Raw genomic sequence first — 23,392 nt, forward strand, 5'->3', positions numbered from 1 at the left:
GTGGTGGTGAAACAGCTCCATAAAGAACTTACAAACAAAAATGATTGATTTTCATAGTATATACAGTAGAGGAATTGTATGTAGTATGTTGTTTTGATAATTAATCATGTGATAATGTGTTGCTCTGAAAGGTTGATCCCCTAGCTAACTAGCATGCTTTAGTGTAATTCTGAGGCATTTGAGAAATATGAACCCAGTTCCCAAACAAACAGGAAAGAAGTCGGTGTTTAAAATATTGTGCCGTTTTTATTTTTGTGTAAAAATCACACAGCTGCTAGTTGACTCTGCAGAGATACAGTACATCCATGCAGTTAAACATCTAGGATCCCACAGCCAAGAGAGAAGGAATTAAATAGAATATTATTTCGCTGTTAGTCAGCAATTAATGCAAATTTACATATGAGTCCAAAAGTGTGTATCATATACAATATACAACACAGATCTGGGAGCAAATAGCATTCAAAATCCCATCAAAGACTTTGTTACGACTGATTGCTTCTGCCTGCCTGGATTGCCATTTGGGTTTTAAGGATGGGGGGGGGGGGGGGGGGGGGGGGGGGGGGGGGGGTGCTGTTGTGCTAGCAAACATAAATCAATCCCACATGATGGTATTTAACAGGGTTTTAAATGGTATTAGATCCAGGTCTGGAAACGATATAACACACACACGCACACACAGGCACACACACAGGCACACACACGCTCACAGCAAATACATCATCGTTCTTAACAGCAGAAAAAAGAAGGCGAGCCTTGATACAACAAGGAAGAGAGGTCAGTCAGCCACCGTGGAAACCTGAACGCCAGTCCTGGAGGGGGTGTGGGGTGGGGGAGGGGGTGTAGTAAGGCTTTAGAAGACGGATTCTTCACAAACACACAGGAAGCTCGGGGGGCGGGGGGACCAAACAGAAAATTAAAAAACAAAAAAACAAACATACCAAACAGGACAGGATATTTTAGGGCACTGGCACAAACATATTAGTTTCCAGGTTGTACTGAAGAAATTAAACTCGAGTGGTTCCTTTTTTGTTTTTTCTTCTTCTTCTTTAAAGCATCTACTTTTTTTGTTTTAAATATATGCAAAAGACAAGAACAAACATGCAGGTTAAAAGAAAGAAAAGAAAAAAAACGTAACAAAAAAAAAATACAAAAAAAAGAAAAGAAATAAGAAGTGGGTTTAAGTTCAAAGTGCAGTTGGGTCATTCAGGTCTCCCATTCTACTGACTGGTCTCCGACTTTAATCCTGTTCAACTTCATCTACACCCAGAAAGGGTCATATATATATATATATATATCTATATACATAGATATATACATATATCTTGTAGATTTCGGGGTGCCCTGATGCAACACTGATCTGGAGTTAACTTCCCTCTGGAGCCGGGACTGGGGAGAAGGGGGCGGGAAATAAACTGCTTGTCAGTACCAACAAAAACAAAAAAAACTAAATAAAAGGCAAAATGAATCACAAACATACAGTAGATGGTGTTCTGGAAGATCTAAGATACAAAAAGAAACAGAGTATACTGTTGCACACAGTTGCTACTATCATAGTACAAACAGCTAAGTACAGTTGGTCTGTGGAGATGTAGCGCCCCGTACTTGCATAGTGCTGACTGTCCGACTGGAGGATGGAAACTCTATCCGCACCATCAGTTTGGATCTGTGCACGTGTTTGCCGACCGGGAAAGAAAAAGAAAAAAAAAGAAAAAAAAAAGAAAAAAAAAGAAAAAAAAACTTCTCCCTGATCAGCAACACACATAAATGCCGCCTCCTGCAGTCGAGCAGCTGAAATACCTTTCAAACCTTCAAGTGAACGTCTTGTTTTGCTTCTTTTTTTTTTCCTCTCTGTACAGGTGGAGTTAATAACCACTGCAATTGAGAATGAGAGTTTTTTGTTTTTTTTTTTAAAGAAAAGCTGAAATGTTGATCCACAGCTGTGTTTGGGAGGGAAAAGAGAAAAAAATGGAGGAAAAAAAAACCTGTACGAAATGAAAAAGAAGTTGCATTTTTCTTTTTCTTTTTTTTTTTTTTTTTAAACACAGCTCAAGTAGAGGCGAGAGAGCAGAGTGAGAGTTCAGTCATTTTGGCATAAGATTAAACCATTCAGTCACATTAATCCCCAAACACTGTAACATGAAGGAAAAAAAAACACACTCACACATATAGAGAAAAGACGACAAAGTGCATTCGTTCACTGCATGATGCCGTCAAATGCGCACACACACACACACACACACACACACACAATCACGTAGACTTCAAGAGGGGGGTTGTGGGGAGTATTAAGAGGGAGGTGGGCTGAATTCATGTCACAGGATGAGTCGAAAGGCCTTCACCGTGATGATTGGGCCAATAAAGGCCTTGCACAAACACACACACACGCATACAATAGTCCTGTCCAGAAATAGCCCGGTATATTCGCTCTAATAGAGAGAGACCGTCCACACCAAACTCCATTAAAAAAAAGGCTGTTTTAGTGTTTCTTTGCTCAGTGGCAAAAGCAGATACCTGGTTCTGTTTTCCAAGTGTTTTAATATGTGTTGTAACATGTCTCTTATGATCCCACGATTCTTGTCCAGTTTTAAAATAGCTGTTTATGAGAAGAAGATTAAAGGAACACTAAGACAATTTGGAAAAATACTTTCTTTTCCGAGAGATAAACTAGAAGATCAACACCGCTTTGCCTGTAAAGCCACAAATTGTCGTTTTTATACTTCTTCTGTACGGATTAAAACAAACAAAATACAACTAAGGCTAATCTCATTCAAACTACAATTAAAGCACATGAAAGTGACACCGAGCTTCTCTTCTTTAACTCTCAGTAAGTATATTTCCCAAAAAGTTAAACTGCCCCTTTAAAGTTACCCAACAAGCCCTTTTTTAAAACAGGAGTTTGGTGTGACATTGTTTCTGCCCCGCCTAAGAGAGAACAACCATACTGGTGCTAGCCTCAAGTAAGTCACTTAACAGGAGCACAAACACAGTAACGGTCACACCCACCCACACACACACTCCGCGTCTCTTCTTCAGTCACTCAGAGAGTAAAGTAATCAGACACCAGCGTTTTTTTGTCTTCAGACCAAACTCGCAGTAGGAGCATCTTGTCCGCCGCTCCTCACCATTTCTCAGACAGCTGTCGTCCTCGCCTTCACGTCTCTTTAGAGAATAATCGAAAAGTGCCAGTTTGTAAAAGTCAACCCCTGCCCCCCCACTTTCCTGCCCACACTCCTTTCGCTCCCCCCCCCTCCCCCTGTGGTAAGACTGTTCTCTCGGTCCTTCGGGGGTCGACGATTGATAAGTATTCGATTTAGCGAGAGAGTTTTAACGGAACGGCCGGCGGCAGGTCGGAGCCTCCGGGGGGAAGCCGGGATGATGGAAGGAGGTAGGGAGGGAGGGAGGGATGGAGGAGGGAGGAAAAGGAGGGGGGAGGGGAGTCCTACGGAGGGCCCAGCTTTGCTTCAGATGAACTACACAGTCTCCTCATTGTTGGTTAAAGATGAGAGAAAGGTCTGAGCTGCTCCAGCTGGACTTCCAGAGATATCCTCTCTTCAAGCAGGTCCTAAAGAAAAAAAAAAAAAAAAAATCATGAGTGACTTTTTTATTTTATTTTATATTTTGCCAAAGAAGCAACAAAGAGACCGAAAGCATTTTTTGGGTATAATCTCCATACCTTCAATTGCTGCTGCAGTTCACTATTAAGTCGTGCCAACACTGTGTTTGTCTCCTTGTTTCTTCTGATTGAAGCTTGAATCGCCTTTTTGTCTTTTCCTACCGACCTGAGGACACACACACACACACACACACACGTCTTTCACACACAAATACGGATGCTAATGATGAACAAACTCTCATTAAACCAGCACCAGTTTTCTACCTGGGGATGGAAGGCTGAGTGGCCAGGACAGCAGCTATGACGTTTGATTTCTGAGGACCGTGCTGCTCGTCTTCTGGTCGTAGCTCGTCTTCGGACTTCAACCTCCGACGCACAGGTTTCGGGGGAGGAGCTAGCGGGCCGGACGAGCCCTTCACCTGAAAAAAACAAAAAACAAACGCAAGACGAAACTGTCATTTTTCTTTTATCCTCTGTTACAAGTTCTCATCTGTGTCTGTGTTTTTGGATGGTGACATACAGAATTGACAGTGGCTGAAGTTCTTTCATCTGCTTGGCTATCACTCTTCACTGTTCTCAAAGGGCCGGCGCCCTCCGATGTCTTTTCCACCTGTGGACCCAACAAGAAAAAGACATGACATTGTAAACTCTCAACTCTGCACTTAATAACCCTCCAGACTATGACTTCTGTCAGTCAGATACAGAATCATGATTTTTGTGTGAAGAATTGTGTGAATTGGTGAGATTCATATTGGAGCTTAAAGGATAAGGCCGGCAATTGTACTTATTGTCAACAAACCCAAAAAAATGAACTTGTGTGAAATGAAGTATTGTGTGAGTATTCTAAACCTGACACAGACCTCTGTCTTTGTCCAAAAATAACCCAAATTACTGCAATAGATGACGTGCTCCTTCATCACAAAAAAATTGGTCATGGTAGTTTGTTTAGAAATGACTCCAAAGACCCCATCAGATTTGTTGAAGACATACAGAAAATCACCTGACAAATCAAATGACCACCACACTTAGTTTAGTGTCCAATGCACAACTGTTTTTGGCTTTTACATTATATTGCTACGACTCATATTGTTTTAGTGAGATCACACTTTTAAAGTTACTGTATTGTGATCTAATCTTTAATTGTGTTCAACCATTTGTGTTCCACCAAGGTCCTCAGTTTGTTTTCTTGATGGAAAAAAAACCTGTAATCCATTGCGTAACTATAATGGACATGAAGCTTAATGACATAATATTTTATCATCCCTTTATATTGCCAGATTTCTTTTCAGTAGCCTTCAATCTCTTCTGCTGAATGATAAATGGCAGAACATTTATCCCTATAATTTCATCCTAGCAAGTAGTTTGCAGAGTTATCAATAAATCAGTGAATGTTTGCCATCAACAGCGTAGAAGTAGAGGCAAACACTTCAGGTAAGCACCTACCTGTCCGGGCTCGCTGTGTTTGTCGACCTCCGGCAGGCTGGAAGGCTGTTCGGATGCAGCGAAGCCTGAAACTGACTGAAGTCGGCAAAATTGGGCTGCTGGGGGATCTGCTGGGGAGAGGTGGTGGTGAGGGCGGCGCCGCCTCCGGGTGCGCCTTCAGTCTCCACACGATGCCCAGTGTGTGGTGCTGATGTCTAAAAGAGAGGACAGAGTAGACTGAAGGCCTTTAGACTGTCAAGATAATTCACTTTCAACCTTCTGTACCTGAATGCATCATTGCTGCGAGTTTACGAGTTGAGTGTGAATGTAAGATGACTTTTTCCTCTCCGTTTCCTCTCTCACCTGTGTAGGGGAGCGGTCGAGGAGGCACAGCGGGCGGGGTAAGCTATCGTAGAGGGTTGCTGTTGTCCGGCGGCAGTTTACGGCGGAGAAGGTGCGGTTCATGTCCAGAGACGAGGAGCGGGAATGAGAGGGGTGAGGCCGTGGTGGAGGGGGAGGCGGGGCTGTCACTTTTAGAGCTTCTGGAGACGTCCCCGACTGAGACCTGAACACAAATATTCATGTTTCTCAGATAGAGTACACATTTTTACACCAACTGTGAGCAATCAGAATGTGTGTTAATCCAAGTGGAAAGACAGTAAAAGGTACTATCTACTGAAGATACGCTAATCGGGTGTTGAGACGTCTTACGTTCACCATGTGTCACAGCCTATCAATGTAATATGTATATATTCTGTGGGATTAAGAGGGAAACTGGTGCCCAGGTTACGTCCTATGTTGCTTTGTTGTCTCTTTCTCACTCTTTTTTGTTTTGAGGACTCTATTTTGTTTTGTTGTAATCATGCTCAGATGGCACAAAACATACATTCCACAATGTCATTTTGAGAACAATAAAATAAAGCTTAAAAGCCACTGATAACTGTGAGAAGAACAAAACATTGTATGAGCTGTAAATCAATAAGAGAAATCAAAAAACTCCAAAAACAATATATAAAATATAGTGATTGGCTGACATATCTAAAACACTTGTCCTACAAAAATATGGAGAAAAAAAAACATAAATGACATCAAACTACAGCCACTAACCTTTGTCTTGTGATTGGCTCCTGGTCTGAGGTGAAGGAGTCAGAGCTGCTGTAACCATCACCTTAATAGAGAAAAAAACAAGCCTATTAAAACATGGTCAAAGTACATATATGTAAATAATTAATGACCCATCCACAAGTAGAAATACAGTATCAACATGATGACAACACCGAGTGTTTATTATATTCATTACAAATATTTATGACTCATCTGAAAAGAACAGCACAAACTTTAATCAAATTTCTTCTGACATGTGAAGCTCTCATAGACAAAATCTTTCTGTATCATGCTGCTAAATGTGCTCAAACATACTCTTTCTTCCATTATTTCCCTGTTAAAAGGTTTTTTTAAAGGGAGTTTTTCCTTATTCAAATCAAGGGGATAAGGACAAACGATCTTGTACAGTGTGCAGAATGTAAAGCCCACATGAGTCTAATCTCTTAATTTCTGACATTGGGTTATACAAATAAAACTGACTTGTTAACAGTAGTGGTGCCAATTTATTCACTTCAGCCACACTGATGAAAATAAACCCAATTTACAATTTAAAGGTTTTTTTTGGAAAGTGTCTAAACAGCTTGCACATATGGAAGTAAATCTTGACTTCATCATGAGTGCTCTTGTACATCAGCTCATTGTTTACTCACCTACAGTGTTGGCAGGTACAAACATGGCTGCAGGTATGTTGGCTTCTTCGGAAAGTTCTGGAGGTTTGGCCAGCAGTGGACTGGTTGGGTGGTTTGTGGTCTGAGGATTTGAGAAATAACAGGGAAGTCAAATACTGCAGCCAGTTATGTTAATTAACAATTTGCAAGTCATATTATCAGTGTGAGCTCAAAGTAGCTTCAGTTGCAGCTAATAAGCCTGAGCTACAGCATATTAAAGATTTAAAAAAATCCTGCCTGATGTTTATGAGTCAAAGGCACACAATGTTGTTAGCATCAACATGCGCTCCTGAATTGACTGTACTGTCAGACCAAACATGTTTTCACATCTGTCCTCTGCTACACAGGTGGATCCTCTTTCAGTGTGGCTTCTAAAGCAAGTGTTTTTAAATCCCACACACATTTTCAAGCATCTTTCAACAACATCCCTAAAAACCAATGGATTCATCTCTGGAAAATCCTGTTTTATGAGTTTATAGCTGCACACAAGAACAGTGACAGAAGCCGTTTGTCCAAACACACACAACGAGTGTGATTCATTTAGTTGTAAATGATGATGTGGACAGTCAGCCATGCGGCCAGAGGCTGTCTCACCGCTGCCAGTCCTCTTCAGCTCCATTTCCTGCATGTGGATCTTACTGGGCGTCATCCGGATGGGAACTGGGTGGACGATGGCGGTGTCCTGGAGGAAAGACATAGAGAGAGGGAAAAAAAAGAGAGAGATGGGAAGTGAGACAGACAGATTGATGAAGGGAGATGGACAAGTTTCCCCAAAAGGAGGAATGATTTGTGGACCACAATAGGGCTGTAACTGTTGATTTATCTGTCGTTCATTTTCTCAATCGGAGCGAGACAATTTTGGCATTTTCTCTTAGAAATTACTCAACTGATTAATTGACTAATCATGTAAGGCCTACCTCATCAGTTTACTTTGTCTCATCTTGTCTACATAACTACTTGACATGGTCTGATACATAACAGCACTGCCTGGTGCATCAAACTCCAACACACTGAAGAATCACCTGAAGACACACCCTTTCATTATTAGACGTACATAATAGTGACATTGTGCAGTATTCTTATTGCTAAGTATTCTAATTTTAGCAGTAGACTGTGTCATACGTGGGCAGTGTTTTTAAATGCTTTTAACAAGACTACAAGGCTATAATGATAAAGTTGTTGAACTGGTGGGCTGTTTGGTTGCAGCACATGTATGCGGTGGAAAAAGTATCATAAACATCATTATGTGTTAATTTTACTGGCTGTTTACAAGCGGACAGAGTGACAAAACAAAAGAAAACAAAATATTGAAAGAGGAGGTTCACTATAGTCACTATTGTGTATTATTGTTGATTCTGCCCGCTCAGACCTGATAAGATTTTTTTTTTTCCACTCTGGATTTCTGCCCAGAATTATAAAAGCAGGGAGAAGCAATTTCAAACAGTGGTAGTCAGTGCTGCAGATTAACTGTGTGGTGCCGTTCCACAGTCATTTACTGCTGAGAGGAAAACAAAAGTCTGCCTGAGGGACAAATAAATAAAAACAACTACAATGATCCAACATCATCGCACTTTTTTAGTTAATTTTTTTTTTTTTAACATAAAGTACTTTCATCATTGCCACTATACGGAAATATTCTGTCACATTCTGCAAAGTGTACTATTGAAAAGTGGATGTCACTGTAGGAAAAAAAAGGTGATGTCCAATAGAAGCTAAGCCAGCCAAATCACAACACACACTTGCCACTGCTGATACAGCGGACTGCACTTTGAAAGATCATCATGCATAGATAGAGTGACAGAGAGAGAGAGAGAGAGATGGAGAGAGAGAGGGAGAGGGAGAGGGAGAGAGAGAGAGAGAGAGAGAGAGAGAGAGAGAGAGAGAGAGGAGAGAGAGAGAGAGAGAGAGAGAGAGAGAGAGAGAGAGAGAGAGAGAGAGAGAGAGATCCAGAGAGGGTTAATGTCTGTTCATTAATGGTGAAACCATGCATACTAAGTGATTGACTTACAGGGTCAGCTGGTGCAATGTTAGAGTCAAATTGGGTCAGAGTTTGTGAGCTGGAGGAGCGCTCGCTAAACGTCTCCCACTGCTGCAGGAGACAGACAGACAGTGAGAAAAAACATGTCAGTCAGCCAGTGCAGTGACATCACACATTTACATCATCAGTCCGAGCCGCTGTGCTGCCGTGATGTGACGTCATCAGTCATCGGTGGTGGATGACTGCTGACCTGACATCATCATCATCATCATCATCATCATCATCAAAAGCAGCAGCAGCAGGCGTGGAAACAAAAACAAAAAAATCCAGCAACATCGCTGACTTTCATACAGAGCGGCAAGCTGCTGCCACCAGGAAGTGAGAGAAGAGGTGCTGAATTATCAGTAATTATGTTTGATAATGAAGAAGATGAAGTGGCAATCAAATCATGATGGATGGATTAAGAAAAAAAACAAAAGCAACTTAACCTTATTGAACCCTGAGCAATTAATTAAGATGAATCAAATGCAAACACAGCAAAAAGAAAGAAAGAAAAAAACACACATGGAGCTCAAAGTATGAGTGAAAATATAAATAAACTGTGTGTGTGTGTGTGATGTGTGTGATGTGTGTGATGTGTGTGATGTGTGCATGTCGGAACCTCGCTGCTCTGGTTCATCTCTGGCCAGGCCTGGTTGAGTGAGGGCATGGAGGGAGACTTGTTGGGGGTGACCTCCACCGGGGAGGCCGAGTAACCGACATCAGCAGTTTCCTCCGGGACCTCTGTGAACAAAACAATTAAACACAGGTTAACCAGAGTCCTGCACAATAAACCAAACACACATAATATGATACATGAACTGATAAATCTAACAATTACAAATGGCTTTTTTTCCCCAGACAGTAGTAATAATAAATAATCCTGTCTACTCAAATACAGTCATGCCCATAATGTTCAAGGATTTGACTAGGGCCCGACTGATACTGGATTTTTTTGGGGCCGATGCCGATCCCGATCTTAGGGTGAAAAAAAATTCCAATATCAACATATCGGCCGATAATCTTATATACATATGTTTTGCAATGATCTCTCAAATGTGGTTACCAAACATTTACATATTTAATAAGTGATTATCGTTTCAGTCATTAAGCAAAAGAGTCAAAAATGTGCTGGTTCCAGCTTCTCAAATGTAGACATTTGCAGTATTTTCTTGTGATATATGTCTGTTAATTGAATATATTTACATTTTTTAACTGTACAAGCCTGTTCAACACATCACCTGTGATGAGAAACTGTGAATGCCATTGTTTCACTATTTTTAATCATTTGATAGACTAAAGGATTAATGGACTAATTGAGAAAATAATCTGCAGATTAATCAATAATGAGAATCATCATTAGTCGCAGTCCAATTTGAAAAGAATGCATCTTGTTAAGGTTTAGTGCTGCTGGATAAGACTTCCTCCTGTGGGTGATTTTCTGCTCAAATGACAGATCTAAAGTATATTAAAAGGTTTTCACCACTGCTAAATAAACACTTTTGTCACTGAATCAGCAAAGGAAGACATCAAATAAATGTTCTTAAATGTTTTCGATGTATTTAGAATGAAAGAGAATTAAATTCAATTTGATAGTACAGAGCTCTGTTGTCACTTCATGACTGTTTTCTAATTCATAAACATTAAATACTAGTACTGTGCTGTCAGTGAGAGCACCATCCATTCAGCTTAGTTACACTTTCTGTAAGCAGCCCATGAATAAAGCTGCAGTGTCCAAAAATGCCACTTGTTCTACAGAGGATAAAATACTTAAGTCAAACTTTTTTGTTGTTGTTGTTGGCATCCTCACTAAATTTCAACGAGAAACAAACAAATAAGTATGTTTAATTTGACAATCCGTGACTAGCAATATTTACATTTTTCACATTTCAATGTCTGCTCTTCTTAGGAATTATTTATAATGCGTTAGAGATTCAGTCTACACCACGAATGAGCCTTTCTTTGCTTTTACAACATATCTAAAGTAAACAAGCTGGATGTTAAATAAGTCATATTTACATTTATAGTGTGAGCTAATGATTGGATGCCCTATCAAAATGGGATCAGAAATGTTACAGGTTTCATGAGGCCTGAGGTGGGGAAAAAAAGGGAAGAAATCAGAGAGAGAGAGAGAGAGAGAGAGAGAGAGAGAGAGAGAGAGAGAGAGAGAGAGAGAGAGAGAGAGAGAGAGAGAGAGAGAGAGAGAGTGGGTGAGGCAGCGTACCTGCTGAGTCATCCAGGTCAATCAGCTTTGGCATCAGGCTCTCGGGCAGCTTCTCTGGGAGGTCATAGCCATTCTTCCTTGCTACGACCAGGTGGAAGGCGGCACAGAACTCGTCCAGGGTCAGCGCTCCGTCTTTATCGAAGTCTGACAGCTCCCTTGAAACACACATTAGACAGTGAGTCTGCAGTCCGGATAAAGCGCAATGCGCATTCTGTCTTTATTATCTCTGCATTGTTTTAAAGCTCAACACCTGTTCAGGAAGCATCTGTATGTATTAACAGATGAGCTCCATGGTCACAATCAGTGCTGTTATACGCTGGTGATACTAGGAGCTACCAGTTCCGCTCAACAACATGTTGCGACAACCAAAGTTGAGGCTCTCTCCTACGCAAATCAACCTGATGGCTGACAGCCTGTTGTTGACAGGCAGTAATTAACTGTACAATGATCCAGGATCCATTTATTCCTCTTCAAAACAACAGAAGGTTGGTCAATTAGGGTTTAACTTTATCAGACACTGAAACTTAGTATCTTCAATTCATAATTTCAAGTTATTTATCAAGTAGAATCCTAAATATTTAATGGTGACAACTTCTCAAATGTAAGAAATGTGAGCATTTTCTTCATTTTAAATTACATATGGAGATAGGTACAACGTTTAATACATTAATAGCACTTTATTTTGAAAGAGCTGTTGTGAGACTACAAAGTAAAGGAATGCTTCCGGTTTCTGAGTCTGTTTTGTTTTATACTCCAAAAGAATAAAGATGATCCTGACAGGTTCTTGCATAATGTCAAATGTACTATACTGGCTCTCCATATCTATATCTATTTTATATATAGAAAAAAGTGCTGAACTTTCAAAATAACAGTATCAGCAGACAGCATAGACATGTAAGAACAGCTATGACTCACCAAATATGTGACAGCTCTAAAATCGGTAGTTTTGATTTGGTGAAGAATTCTTTTGCTGCTGAACCTGCAACACACGAACAAGATGAAGATTAATAAATGACCAGCTGATGTTTTGTGTGTGTCTGTTTTTTTGTATTTTCCTACCAGGTATAAAGCCGGTTAGGTCTGGCTGGATGGTTTTGAACTGGTTTATATAATACTGTCTCTGCTCGTCCGTGATCTTCCACGGGTCGTCGTAGCAGCCGCTGGACTGTCGCTGGATCTCGTTGGTCGTCGCCGCCGAGGCCACCGTTCGTATCGTTGTGCTATCCTGTGAGAAGCGGCGTGGGACATTCACAGAAGGCTTTTAAGAAAGCGCCGTTGATTAAAAAGCAATATACACGAGTAAGTATAGCTGTTTATAATAAAACCCTGATTTACTCGCTGTTATTTCAGTTTGGATTGTAAACACTGAAAAACTGCAGAGAATGCTCATTAATTTGACTTTTATTGGCTTAAAAACTTCACATAATTAGAGGAAATATAGACAGAGGCTCAACATTATACAAACATTAACTTTTAACATGTTTAGCTCGGTAAGAATTTAAAATCAAACAAGCGCCATGTCACAGAAGTTACTTGAGTTTGATTCTTGCAGATAAAGCACTAATATAAAGCATTAGCTGACGTTTGAGGCACAGCTGTGGTTTGCACAATATGTCATGCTTCATGTGTGCAATGTAAGACGACGTTTTTTATCTGATCAAAGAAGTTGATGAACCAGAGACAGACTCATAATGTCGTGCACAGTCATGCTTGTAACTTGTTCATCTATACTCACTTCTAATTGTATTATCTCCTCTTGATCACTGGGTGGAAATGTGTTCCTCAGCAACATGTAATCATATGTTTGTGATCGGTTTACAACCACAGAGCCTGTTTCTGCCATGTGATTAGCCGTTTGTTGCGCAATCAGTAGTCTGTATTTTATGTCTCTATGTGGATTGAGCAAAGACAGATTCTATTATTTTAACTGAAAATTACGCATCAGCATTTTTATTTTGATAAAGAGTCCAGATTTTGCTAACCATGCTGAAGAATTTGAGGCTAACAGCATTTTTTTAAACCATAATTGGTTTTCTCTGGTGTAAATCAGTTGATGAGTTGGTAAACTTGGTGTTTTCTCCATGGTGCGGTTTCTTTTCTCACACACACAGAAATCCAATTGAACCAAAATGCATCACCACAAACTATGTAGGAACATTCACTCCTCTCACTGGCCAGATGTTTCTATGGTGGGAATGTAAACACAGTGAGAAGGTCTTGAAGGTGGTTAGATTTTGGCAATGCAATGATTCGCTGCCCTAATCAAATCAATCAAACTTTATTTATATAGCACCTTTCATTCAGGTAAATGTAGTTCAAAGTTAAATTAAATAAAAGAGAAAGAGTTTAATATTAGCTAATCTAAAAACTAGGTTAAAAAATATTTAAAAGATTTGATAAATTGATAAGAAGATAAGAATATATAAATATAGAATAATAGTAATTATAAAATAACATAAAATAAAGTACAAACACAATTTTAAAACATCAAAATAAATAAAATAAAAATAGAATAAAAAGACTATAAATCATTCTTACTCAAAAGCCAGGCTGAACAGGTAGGTTTGGAGTTTACACTTCCAGCTGTTCTCAGATCCTCAGGCAGACTGTTCCAACATAGCATAATAGCTAAAAGCCGTCTCACCTTAGGTTTTAGTTTTGCACTTTGGAACAAAGTCAGACCTCAATTCATTCTCTGGCTTAGTGCAAACTTGCAGAGTACACCTAGTAGTTGGGTCAGATCGAGGTCAGATCACATTTCTGCCAGAAACAAACCGCTCCAGAGTTTGTTTCTGCTGTGGTTGTTTTGGTCCCCACCAGAGTACGATTGCTGTGTTCAGACCTGCCTAAACCAAACGCACCAGAGCGAGTCCAATTCAACCGGATTCAGGTCTAAAAACGCCGCAGTAAGTGAGTTTCCCACAAAATATAAGAGAAGTGGTTTATTAGGGATAATCAGTACTTTTAAGTGGCCCTAAAAGTGAGATCGTAAAGCGAAGGCAAGGCTGCCTCACCTGTACTGACGAGGGGTGCATTGCTGGGAGCGTGCTAGATGGCGGGGTGTCTGCTGTGAAACTGACCCAACTTTCCTGTCCTGGTAGAGGGGGCGAGTGCGAAGGCCACATCCCGTCACCGGACACTGGAGCTGGAAGGAGGACAGGGACAGTAAATCATACAGTAACGTGCTATAACACAAGTAAAAGAAATAAATGTGTTCTAAGCGTTATTAGGAGGAGATTACAAAGATTTTTTTTTGCTATATTTAAACCGCAACTAGAATTGAATTGAGCAAACATGATTTACAGTATGTACAGTATAAGCTGCAAGTAGCAATTTTTGTTAAATGTCTGTTGTGTTTATTTATTATGCCAGTTATTGCTATTACCATTAGTGGTTTACTGAAGTGAAACCCTGCATTCTCCTTGCAATAATCCCCAAAGTGTTGTAGATAATGTGTTTTCCTCTAAAAAGCTTATCATTTTTTCAATTACCCTCTCTCAAAAAAGAGGCCAAATATCATTCATCTTGAGGCGTCTTTCCATTGGCTTTAATTCCTAAAAAGATCCTCCTGAAATGAATGTTATTAAGGAACAACTATTACTCAGCAGCGTGTCAGAGGGTGTTACCCGTTTGTGGTTCTCTGAACTGCGTCCAGACAGCTCCGGTCGCGGCCACTACCGTCTGTCTGTCTACGTTCCCTCCGCTGTGCTGCCGTTTGTGTTTTCTCCAGGAGTGAGGGGAGGTGGGGGGCGACTGGTGAGGGGAGACCACCGGGGACGTCGGCTCGGGCTGCTAAACAGAAGCAAAACAAGCAAAATATGTATGCAGATTAGTTTCATAGAGTATAAACAAGAGGAGATTTTAAAAAGAATAGATGTCTTAACAATTTAAAATCTTCATCTGACACACATTTCAATCATCTGAGAGAAATAAAGCCAATAAATCCAATAAGTTTTTATTTTTATTTTTTATCTCTTATCATGCAGCTTGTGAATAAAATAAAACATAATTTCACAATAGATACAACAGACTCATGGGAGATCTCTGCATACATAACTGGCAACACACTTTTGATGACAAGTCAGCAGCAGCAAACTTCAGAGAGTAATCTGAGCTACAAGCAATGAAACACAAACAGGAAAAAACACAGGAAACGCAGCAAGTATTCCGACAGCATTATCTCGAGTAACTGCTGCCTCCAGCTGTCTGAGGAAATAAAACCTGATAATAAAACAGACAGATAATAGTAAACACATATTTAATGCAGTTATTGCAGTAGTAATTGTGGAAAAATAAAAGATATTTGTATTCATTAATCTTCCCTAAGATTAACTCTATACCCTTATTGATACTATAAATGAGTGTATATAATGTTTTTTGTTACTTAAGTAAAGGTTAGGATAAGAAAAAGATCAAAAAGTCAAAAATAAATCAGCAGTATTTAAGTAGAAGCCTGCACACACCTGTGTTTCTATGCTGGGTGCCAGGGGCTGGACGACCTCGTGGACAGGAAGCGTGGTGGTTGGAGGGGGACCTTTCTTGTTCTGGAGACCCCTGCCTGGCGGTCTGGGTATTACTGCGGTGGCAGAGGCTGGGTACATCCCCTGACTGTCCGCGTCCTGGTAGAGAGCGGCGTGCCTCGCCTCGGCCTCGTTCTTCCCCACCACGAACCTGGGCAGCGGCAGGTCCTTAACTGGTGAAACAGGAATACATTCTCAGGATTAGAGGAAATATTTCTTTGGTTTTCTCTCATCCTGCTTTTACTTCACTTATGAGTTCCCTACGCTTCCCAGAGTGTCTAGAGTAGAGGGATTCTGGGTGCGGCAGCCCATTGTATGGTCGGCCCAGATTACCCCCATCTTTTGGTTCTGTTGGTCGGGCCTCCAGACTCCCATAGTTGTGGTTAACTTAAAATCATTGACCTTTAAAACTAATTCTCAGGTATGGCGGCCTCTTTATATATTGCTGGTTACAAGGTTGAGCCAAATGTTTCTTTGTCGTAGCTGTAACATATTTGGGGATTCATCAAACACTGTTCTGGGCATGTGTAGGTTTGGTGATGTGGTTTCACAACCTTTAGGACTACTGTCATATGAGTTTGTGGTTGTGTCCTGCCTGTTTCGGGTGGTGCTTTTGATGTTCTCACTTAGTCTGTGCATGTTACTTTGTTTTGCTTTAGCAGTTTGTTTGCATAGTAGTCCCTTGACAATATCTAACTTGTGCGTGTTATTTTGGTTTCGCCATAACACTTTCATTGCATGGTAGATTGTTGGTGTGTGCATTTTCCCCCCCTCTTGGTGTGTATAATATCACACTAGTGTTTTATTTTTGGAATATTATATCACCTATATAGCAGCGTTGTGTAGGGGTGCTGTCCTGAGTAATAGGTTCATAGATTTGCTGCTTTTGGTTGTCAAGAGTTGCTTTTTTAGTAACTGATCCTGTATTGTCGTCCTAAATCGGCTGGTTTGCTCTACAATAGTTTAATTTGGAGGATTTTCTTAGTAGCCCAACTCATGACAAATTGGAAGGAGGTACTAAAGAAAACCTTCGCTAATTGCAGAAAGTTTTGACATTTCTATCAGTAGGCGAGGCAAGAAACAATTGATAAAGGACCAGGTGGTTCTCTGGTGTGGCAAAGACTGTTGCCAGGTGGTGTGGGCGTGTTGCGTTGGTTATATGTAAAGGAGTAGGATGTTGATCTCGAGGTAAGAAAGTTTAAAGAAGAGACTAAGCATGTTGTCTTTAAAGGAAATATCATTTGATGGAGCTGTGCCTCTGCAAGATCCTCAGCTTTCATCTCGTCAATCATCTGTTTCTGATATCAGCAGGAATATTCGCCTTGTTCCAATTTTTCATGAGAAGAACGTTGTTGTTCTGTCTAAAGTAGTGGTACCGAAGAAGTTACAGAACTCGGAAAGGATAACAAAGCTTGATTCTAACTTAGCTCGCTTAGCTCTGTTTTCTGACCGTTTTGCAACATGATATTGATGTAGGTGACTCACACCGGCTAAACAGCATGCACATCATGTTAATCTTGACAGTCTTCGTCGCTTTAGAAGAGGGGTTGAGGACAAGATTACTGAGCCCAGTTCGAGCTAGCGGAGTTCTCCCTGTCTCTTGGTTGACAAGTCTGATAAATCTGTACTGATTTTGGAAAAATGAAAGACGTACCAACACCTGACACTTATCCTTTGCCTAGGATGGAGGATTGTGTTGATGATCGTGCTGGCAGTGCCTCACATATAAGCACACTTGATTTGCTTGAATGGTACTGGCAAGTCCTGTTAACTGGCCATGCTAAGCTGATGATGACTTCTTACAATACACAGTGATGGCCTTGTACAAGGGGATGTACAATGCGTCCGCTACATTTTAAAGGTTGGTTGATATTGTACTGTCTGGCCTCTCGGTGTGAAGCCTATTGAGATGACTTGGTAATATTGGTTCCAGATGATACCTGCGCCGCTTCCGTGGGTTGGCTGGCTTTTACAGGGTGTTTTGCAAAAATGTCTCTAAAGTTGCAGCAGCATTTACTGACTTATTAAAGCCCAAAAGTTTAGTTCTTGTGATCTGACAGTTGTCAACATGCTTTACAGCAGATTAAAGCCCTGCTGACTAAAGCTCCTGTGACTGCTGCGACTAACTTTGATCAGCCATTTAAACTGGCAATTGAGCTGTTTTGCTTCAGGATGGTGTTGATGGAGTAGAACACCCAGTGTCCCACTTCTCCAAAACGTTCAAACCTAATCAGAGTGCTTACTCTACAACTGAAAAAGAGGCCCTCCCTGTGGTTCTATCTTTGGACCATTTTGAGGCAAACATCAGGTCATCTAATGTTTCTGTCATGATATATACTGATAATAACATGCTCTTGTGTTTTTAGCAAAGGATGTGTCATACATACCTTAGCTGGTGAGACAGGAAGTCATTCACAGGATTAGAGGAAATATTTCTTTGTTTTTTTTGCTGATGAGTTAACTTTTTGGGAGGGTTAAAAAGGCACCAAACAACAAAATGGACTCAACAATGCCAGGTGCAGCACCGAAAGTAAAACTAGAAATCCAGACTGCTATTATGAACAGCACTGGACATAAATGAGTAGTACTGGATTCTCATTATTGTCCGTAATCAAATGGGAATGTAGTGGTCAACTTATACTGATGTAGGTGAGGCAATCAGACCAATTACAACTGAGAAAAGCTACTGAGCTCATCAAATGAATAATGTACTAAAATGCATATAAACCCCACTAAGACACATCTGAATAAATGATCTAACGTTTCAGGCGCCTACAGAGTAAAATGATCCAATGTGTGGCAGCCCAACAGAACTACATGAACGCAGCAGAAACACAGGACCAGCGTGTGCTATGAAGAGAGCACAAAAGGAACTGAATAAACATTATATTCATATTCTGAATGCTAAACAGTTTTTTTTTTTTAATGCTGACTGTTCGCCTTTGAAAGCTTTGGCTCCTGAAATGGTTTTTGAATAAAAGAAAGGAAAAAAAACAGAAGACAAAACAACTTTCTAGTCAACAACATCCCTGCATGATCAAGGTGACCTCCAGCTCTCCAACAGCACAACATTTAAACCAAATTGCATCTCAGCTGCAGCCTGAAGTATAAACCTAATTTATTACATCCACTGCTGAGACAGCATTAACTCTCTCCTAGACTTTCTTTTTTTTTAAATTCAATGTAATGACCATCACATTGTACATCATGTCCATTTTGCTTTGAGGAAGTGGCCTTGGTGCTTCCTTATATTGCTTATCAAATTATGAAATCATTTCAGCAACTTCATGTTGCAATATTTCAAGCCAAAACAAGTAGCTTGTGCTTTACTGAGAAAAGTCGTCCACAGAAAAACACAACTGAGCAGTCAGACCCTTAAGGGCTTACACTACACACTGTATTTAGCTAGGTTAAATAGAAACCAGTTGAAACAAGCTCTTAATAACAGTAACATAGAAACACAAATGTTACTGCAACCAAAAATGCGCTGTCAAATATATTACGCTTTACACCCCACCTATTCAACTGGTGATTGGCGGGCCACATCCGGGCCATGAACGACCGCCGAGTGGCCCAATAAGCTTAAAATAAAATGATTTGTTAGCAGCAGTGTGATTACGTAGCCTAAATAGTTACAGCACTGTGGCTGTGCTCTAAAACCTAGAATCAATCAGGAAATAAAACCAGCATGAGAATCATATTCCACCTGTCACTACAGGAACTGCTGATGTGGGTCACGCCATCTTGGACAGTCAGGTACGATAACACCACTTGGACAAACCACATACCCAGATCTCATTAGGTAACACAGACTGCTTTCTTTAGAGTTTGAAAGTAAAGGATCTTCTCAACTGCTCCTTTCTTCCTGTTCCATGAGCATCTCAAAATATTAAGCTATCACTTTGAAAATATTCAATATTTTTGCCAACCTGGATACTTGATTCTGAAGTAAGAAAACGCTTTTTTTAAAAAGGTGCCGAACAATGATGAGGTTTAACTCACCCGAGTTGAGGCTTTCCACCCTCAGGGGCAGCCCGGACTGGGCGATGGCAATGAGCTTCAGAGCGATGTAGAACTGGCTCCGCCCAAAGTGACCCAGCCGAGTGGCTCCACATAGCTCTGTGATCTAAACCCACACACACACACACACACGAGGACAAGAAAGAGAGGAAAGAACAGTTAACAACATTGTATTCATGTGAAACTCTGATGTTGAGCATTAGTGAAGATTTAGCCTTCACTCTGACAAATAATGGAAGACGGATAGACACGGAGGACGGAGGGATGTGGAAGAATTAAACAAGACAATAAATGTAGGGTTTTCTTTAACAGTAGGCTAAATGACTGATCTGTTATATTTCTTCACCACATCTATTTCACACCATATAAACCTGAGTTATCAAATATGTGTTTTAGGTGTGCTATGTAGCGTATTACACCCGGTACAAACTGTAGTACGACTTCTGTGCCAGAATGACTAAACTTACAGGGTTGAACTTCCCATTGGATCCTCAAATTTGCTTATTGGGGAATCTTACAACCAGTAGCGCACATATAGTGTACAGCAATGATACGGAAGTTTGATTCCCCATCTCCTTATAGTTAGCTGGATTATGGAAAGCAATAGTTGTAGATCACATATACTCTCAGTCATTAATACAACACCTTTCTAAAAATCCTTTTTGACCTCTACAGAAACCTTGCCAAGACTTCTATCAGATTTAAGAAAAAAATGTTATCAGAATTGTTACACCACTATTCATCTGAATCAGTCAGGATTGTTTACATTATCTCGTCTTTTTATGTTGTATATATTTGTATATTAATTTATTTATTCCCTTTTCTTTCTTTTTAAATGTTAATAGACTACTACCTATTCTTTTGAGTAAGGTCCTCTTTCAGTTAGGATGTAAGTGGGAAAGGGAGGGGATTTGAAGTTGTTTGTGTGAGTTCATCTGTGTATTTTGTGTTTTATATCAATTCTAAAAATTAGAAGATAATACACTCGTCCCCCACTAAAAAGCAAAACAAAAACCCAATCAGCTAAAATGTTTTCTTATCGTTGCACACAAGCAACACTGTAAACTCTTCTTCATATTTTGCTCTAAAGTTCTTTTTCTTACTGTGATGCCGCAAAACAGGCACAAGCAAGTCTCATTTATTCTGTTTGTTGGCAGATGTTCAGCGGGTCTCACCAGTAATAAGCCTGATTATCTGATATTTTGTTGTACTCGACATCATGCTGAGCGAGCTTAGTCCAACGTGGTCGATGAGGCGGTACGGGAGAACGTACAAATTGTTCGGAAAAAGGTGCGTGTAACTTCAAGTTAGGGTATATAAGTGTGTTTGCGTGAATAAGACCAATAAAAAACCCCCGGGGGGAAGGAGTTGAACTTCATAACATTAGGATGACTCCTCAAGTGCCACAACACCAACAGCCCGCCACAGCTGACTGATCCCTTTCCTGCTGACAAAGGACTTATTCTGAGTGTGTGTGGACACAAAGCACCCGTCACTTTACTCGGCCTGTTACGACATGACACTGGCCGTGCGTGTCTCACAGGCCGTGTTCGGCGTGCATTTTGAAAGTGGAGGGATTACAACACTGCTTAATTCTTCCTCCACCACAACCACCACACAAGCTCCCCTTGTTGACCTTGAAAAGGATGCTGACTCACAAACTGCAAATATTGGCCTGCCGAGAGACCAGGAGTCACAAGAATGGGGCTGCTGCCGATTACCAGGCGACTGACGAGCTCAACAGTTAGAAGACAGAACAGGAAAGAAAGGGTGGACTGGGTGGAACCATGATGTGGTGTGACCACAATAATAAACATAGCAATCTACGGCAGCAACTAACAGTTATTTTCATTATCAAATCACCCAATGATTATTTACTCAATGAGTCAATTAGTTGTTTAGTCTATAAAGTGTCAGAAAAGGGTGGAAAATGTTGATAGGTGTTTCCCCAAAGCTCACATAAAGTCAAATTTAATATCCCACCACCCACAGATCTTCAGTTTACTATCATAGAAGAGTAAAGACACCAGAATGACTAACATTTAAGAAGCTTGAACCACATTTTATTCTTTAACACTGACCTGAAACGATTCATCGATTATCAAAATCGTTGGCGACTAATTGATTCATCGATTAATCGTTGCAGCTCTACAGCAATCGTGTGTGGTTCAACATATAGTTACAGGGCTTGTGAAATAAATTAGACCCCAATCAGACATGGAGATTTTTTTTAAAAGAGGCATATCAGATGTGGTGGTAAATTGTGAATGGCAGACTGACAAGTGGACACTGCAACACTGGGGGTCTTGCAGTTCAACCCAGCGGCGAAATAAAACAGCAGATGTTGATTGAATCGGAAGACAGGAAAGAGTGGGCAGTGAGCTTGAAGCAAAAGGGCAAGATTGGCGATTTGATTGTGTAACAACTTGTGCACATCAGACACACGCCAACAAAAGATGAGGAGAAAACATGCCAGCTCGTGTGATGTGTACAAGACCTCCAAATAAGAGTGTAAACGTGCAGCGAAGGTGAACTAAGTGACTGTCTTTTGGGCTGAGGAAGCTAACACTAGCCAGAAGAAGGTGTGTCTCTCTTGCTGCGCAGCGTTGCTAACCACCACAGCTATAACCGTCTAGCTTTTACTGACTGACAGGTCAAGCTCTGACAGCCGGGCTAAGTCTTTAACAACACACACAAACACGGCTACGTACCAAACCATAACAGTTTAAAGCTGGCAGCCCGTGTCGCTAGCTTACCTGCAGGACAACTTCGCTGGGTAGCTGGGCCGCCCGGAAAAGGTCAAGAACTCTCCCGTTGGACGCCACTTTCTTGGTGTTGTCCGTGTCGCAGTAAACGAACAAATCCGAGTAATATTTCTGCTCGATATCAGTCAACGTTAGACTTTCCATTGTGGCACCAGTCGAACCTTAAAAAGCGGACTAGTTGGCTGTTGATTAGCGCCCGTAAGCCAATGGCTGGGGCAGGATCCAAAGAATGGGCGAGACTTCAGGATCCCAACTTAGCACAAGCTAACGCTAGCAGCAACAATGTTCGCCGCGTCGAAGTGGCGTCGTCTGCTCCCCTCTTCTCGGTAAAAAGCACTAAAGAGAGCTGAATAACCATGTAGCGAATAACGAAGGCTTTCACACAGTTATTTACTTGAGTGAACTTGTTGGGCCAGCCAAGCCAAGTAAGTTAGCCAACAGCTGGCTAAGTAGTGCAGCGAGCTAACAGCTACCTTGAATCAAAGTCAGCGGCACTAACGTTAGGCTAACTAGTGCGTCCGCCTCTTCTGTCCGGATCTACCGCGAGAATCTCACGTTAAGACACGTCTGCTCCCGTTAATTCCGTGATGGGGGACGGCACTTCTGCGTTTGGCTACAGACGGATTCCTCTGCGGGGCCGCTACAAGTAAAGTTTCAGGGTCTTTGGGTTCCTTCCTCTAGTAATCATAGCCGCCATTCCTACAGCCGCCGTCAAGCCACCAAGTTGACAGAAGACTTCCGGTGGGGTTTTCCAAATTTGACTGTTTTGGCAAAAATGAAATTAAAATGACTCTAGGGACATTTTCACGGGGTGACTTCCTCTATGGCTGGCAACCAGGTCAAGTCCCTAGTCTTTTTTAACATCCATCTCCTCCACACAGGCATTAAGACATATTAAAACCAAGAATTGGCCAAATGTGTGTGCACATATATGGAATTTGACTCTGGTTTTGTGGCTCTCAATGTACACACCAATATTAAAAATGTCAAAGAATGACTAGTCTATATATAGGTGAAACTGTTTCTGTGGATATTAAAC

General features: G+C 40.9%; 1 protein-coding gene across 1 annotated transcript; it reads right to left on the minus strand.

Moving 5' to 3' along the window:
* Positions 1-226: 226 nt before the first annotated feature.
* On the minus strand, positions 227-23,116 carry reps1 (RALBP1 associated Eps domain containing 1). Its single transcript, XM_062437134.1, is given in 22 exon segments — positions 227-3,562; positions 3,674-3,779; positions 3,878-4,032; positions 4,134-4,223; positions 5,057-5,121; positions 5,124-5,250; positions 5,373-5,435; positions 5,437-5,475; positions 5,477-5,600; positions 6,143-6,203; positions 6,790-6,889; positions 7,394-7,489; positions 8,816-8,896; positions 9,447-9,568; positions 11,049-11,203; positions 11,964-12,027; positions 12,108-12,273; positions 14,063-14,193; positions 14,675-14,837; positions 15,512-15,741; positions 19,571-19,694; positions 22,345-23,116. Coding segments are annotated over 22 exon segments (2,484 nt in total). The 5' UTR covers positions 22,498-23,116; the 3' UTR covers positions 227-3,493.
* Between the last annotated feature and the right edge of the window lie 276 nt (positions 23,117-23,392).

The sequence above is a fragment of the Scomber scombrus genome, chromosome 17, assembly GCF_963691925.1.
Source record: "Scomber scombrus chromosome 17, fScoSco1.1, whole genome shotgun sequence".
NCBI classification, from domain to species: Eukaryota; Metazoa; Chordata; class Actinopteri; order Scombriformes; family Scombridae; genus Scomber; species Scomber scombrus.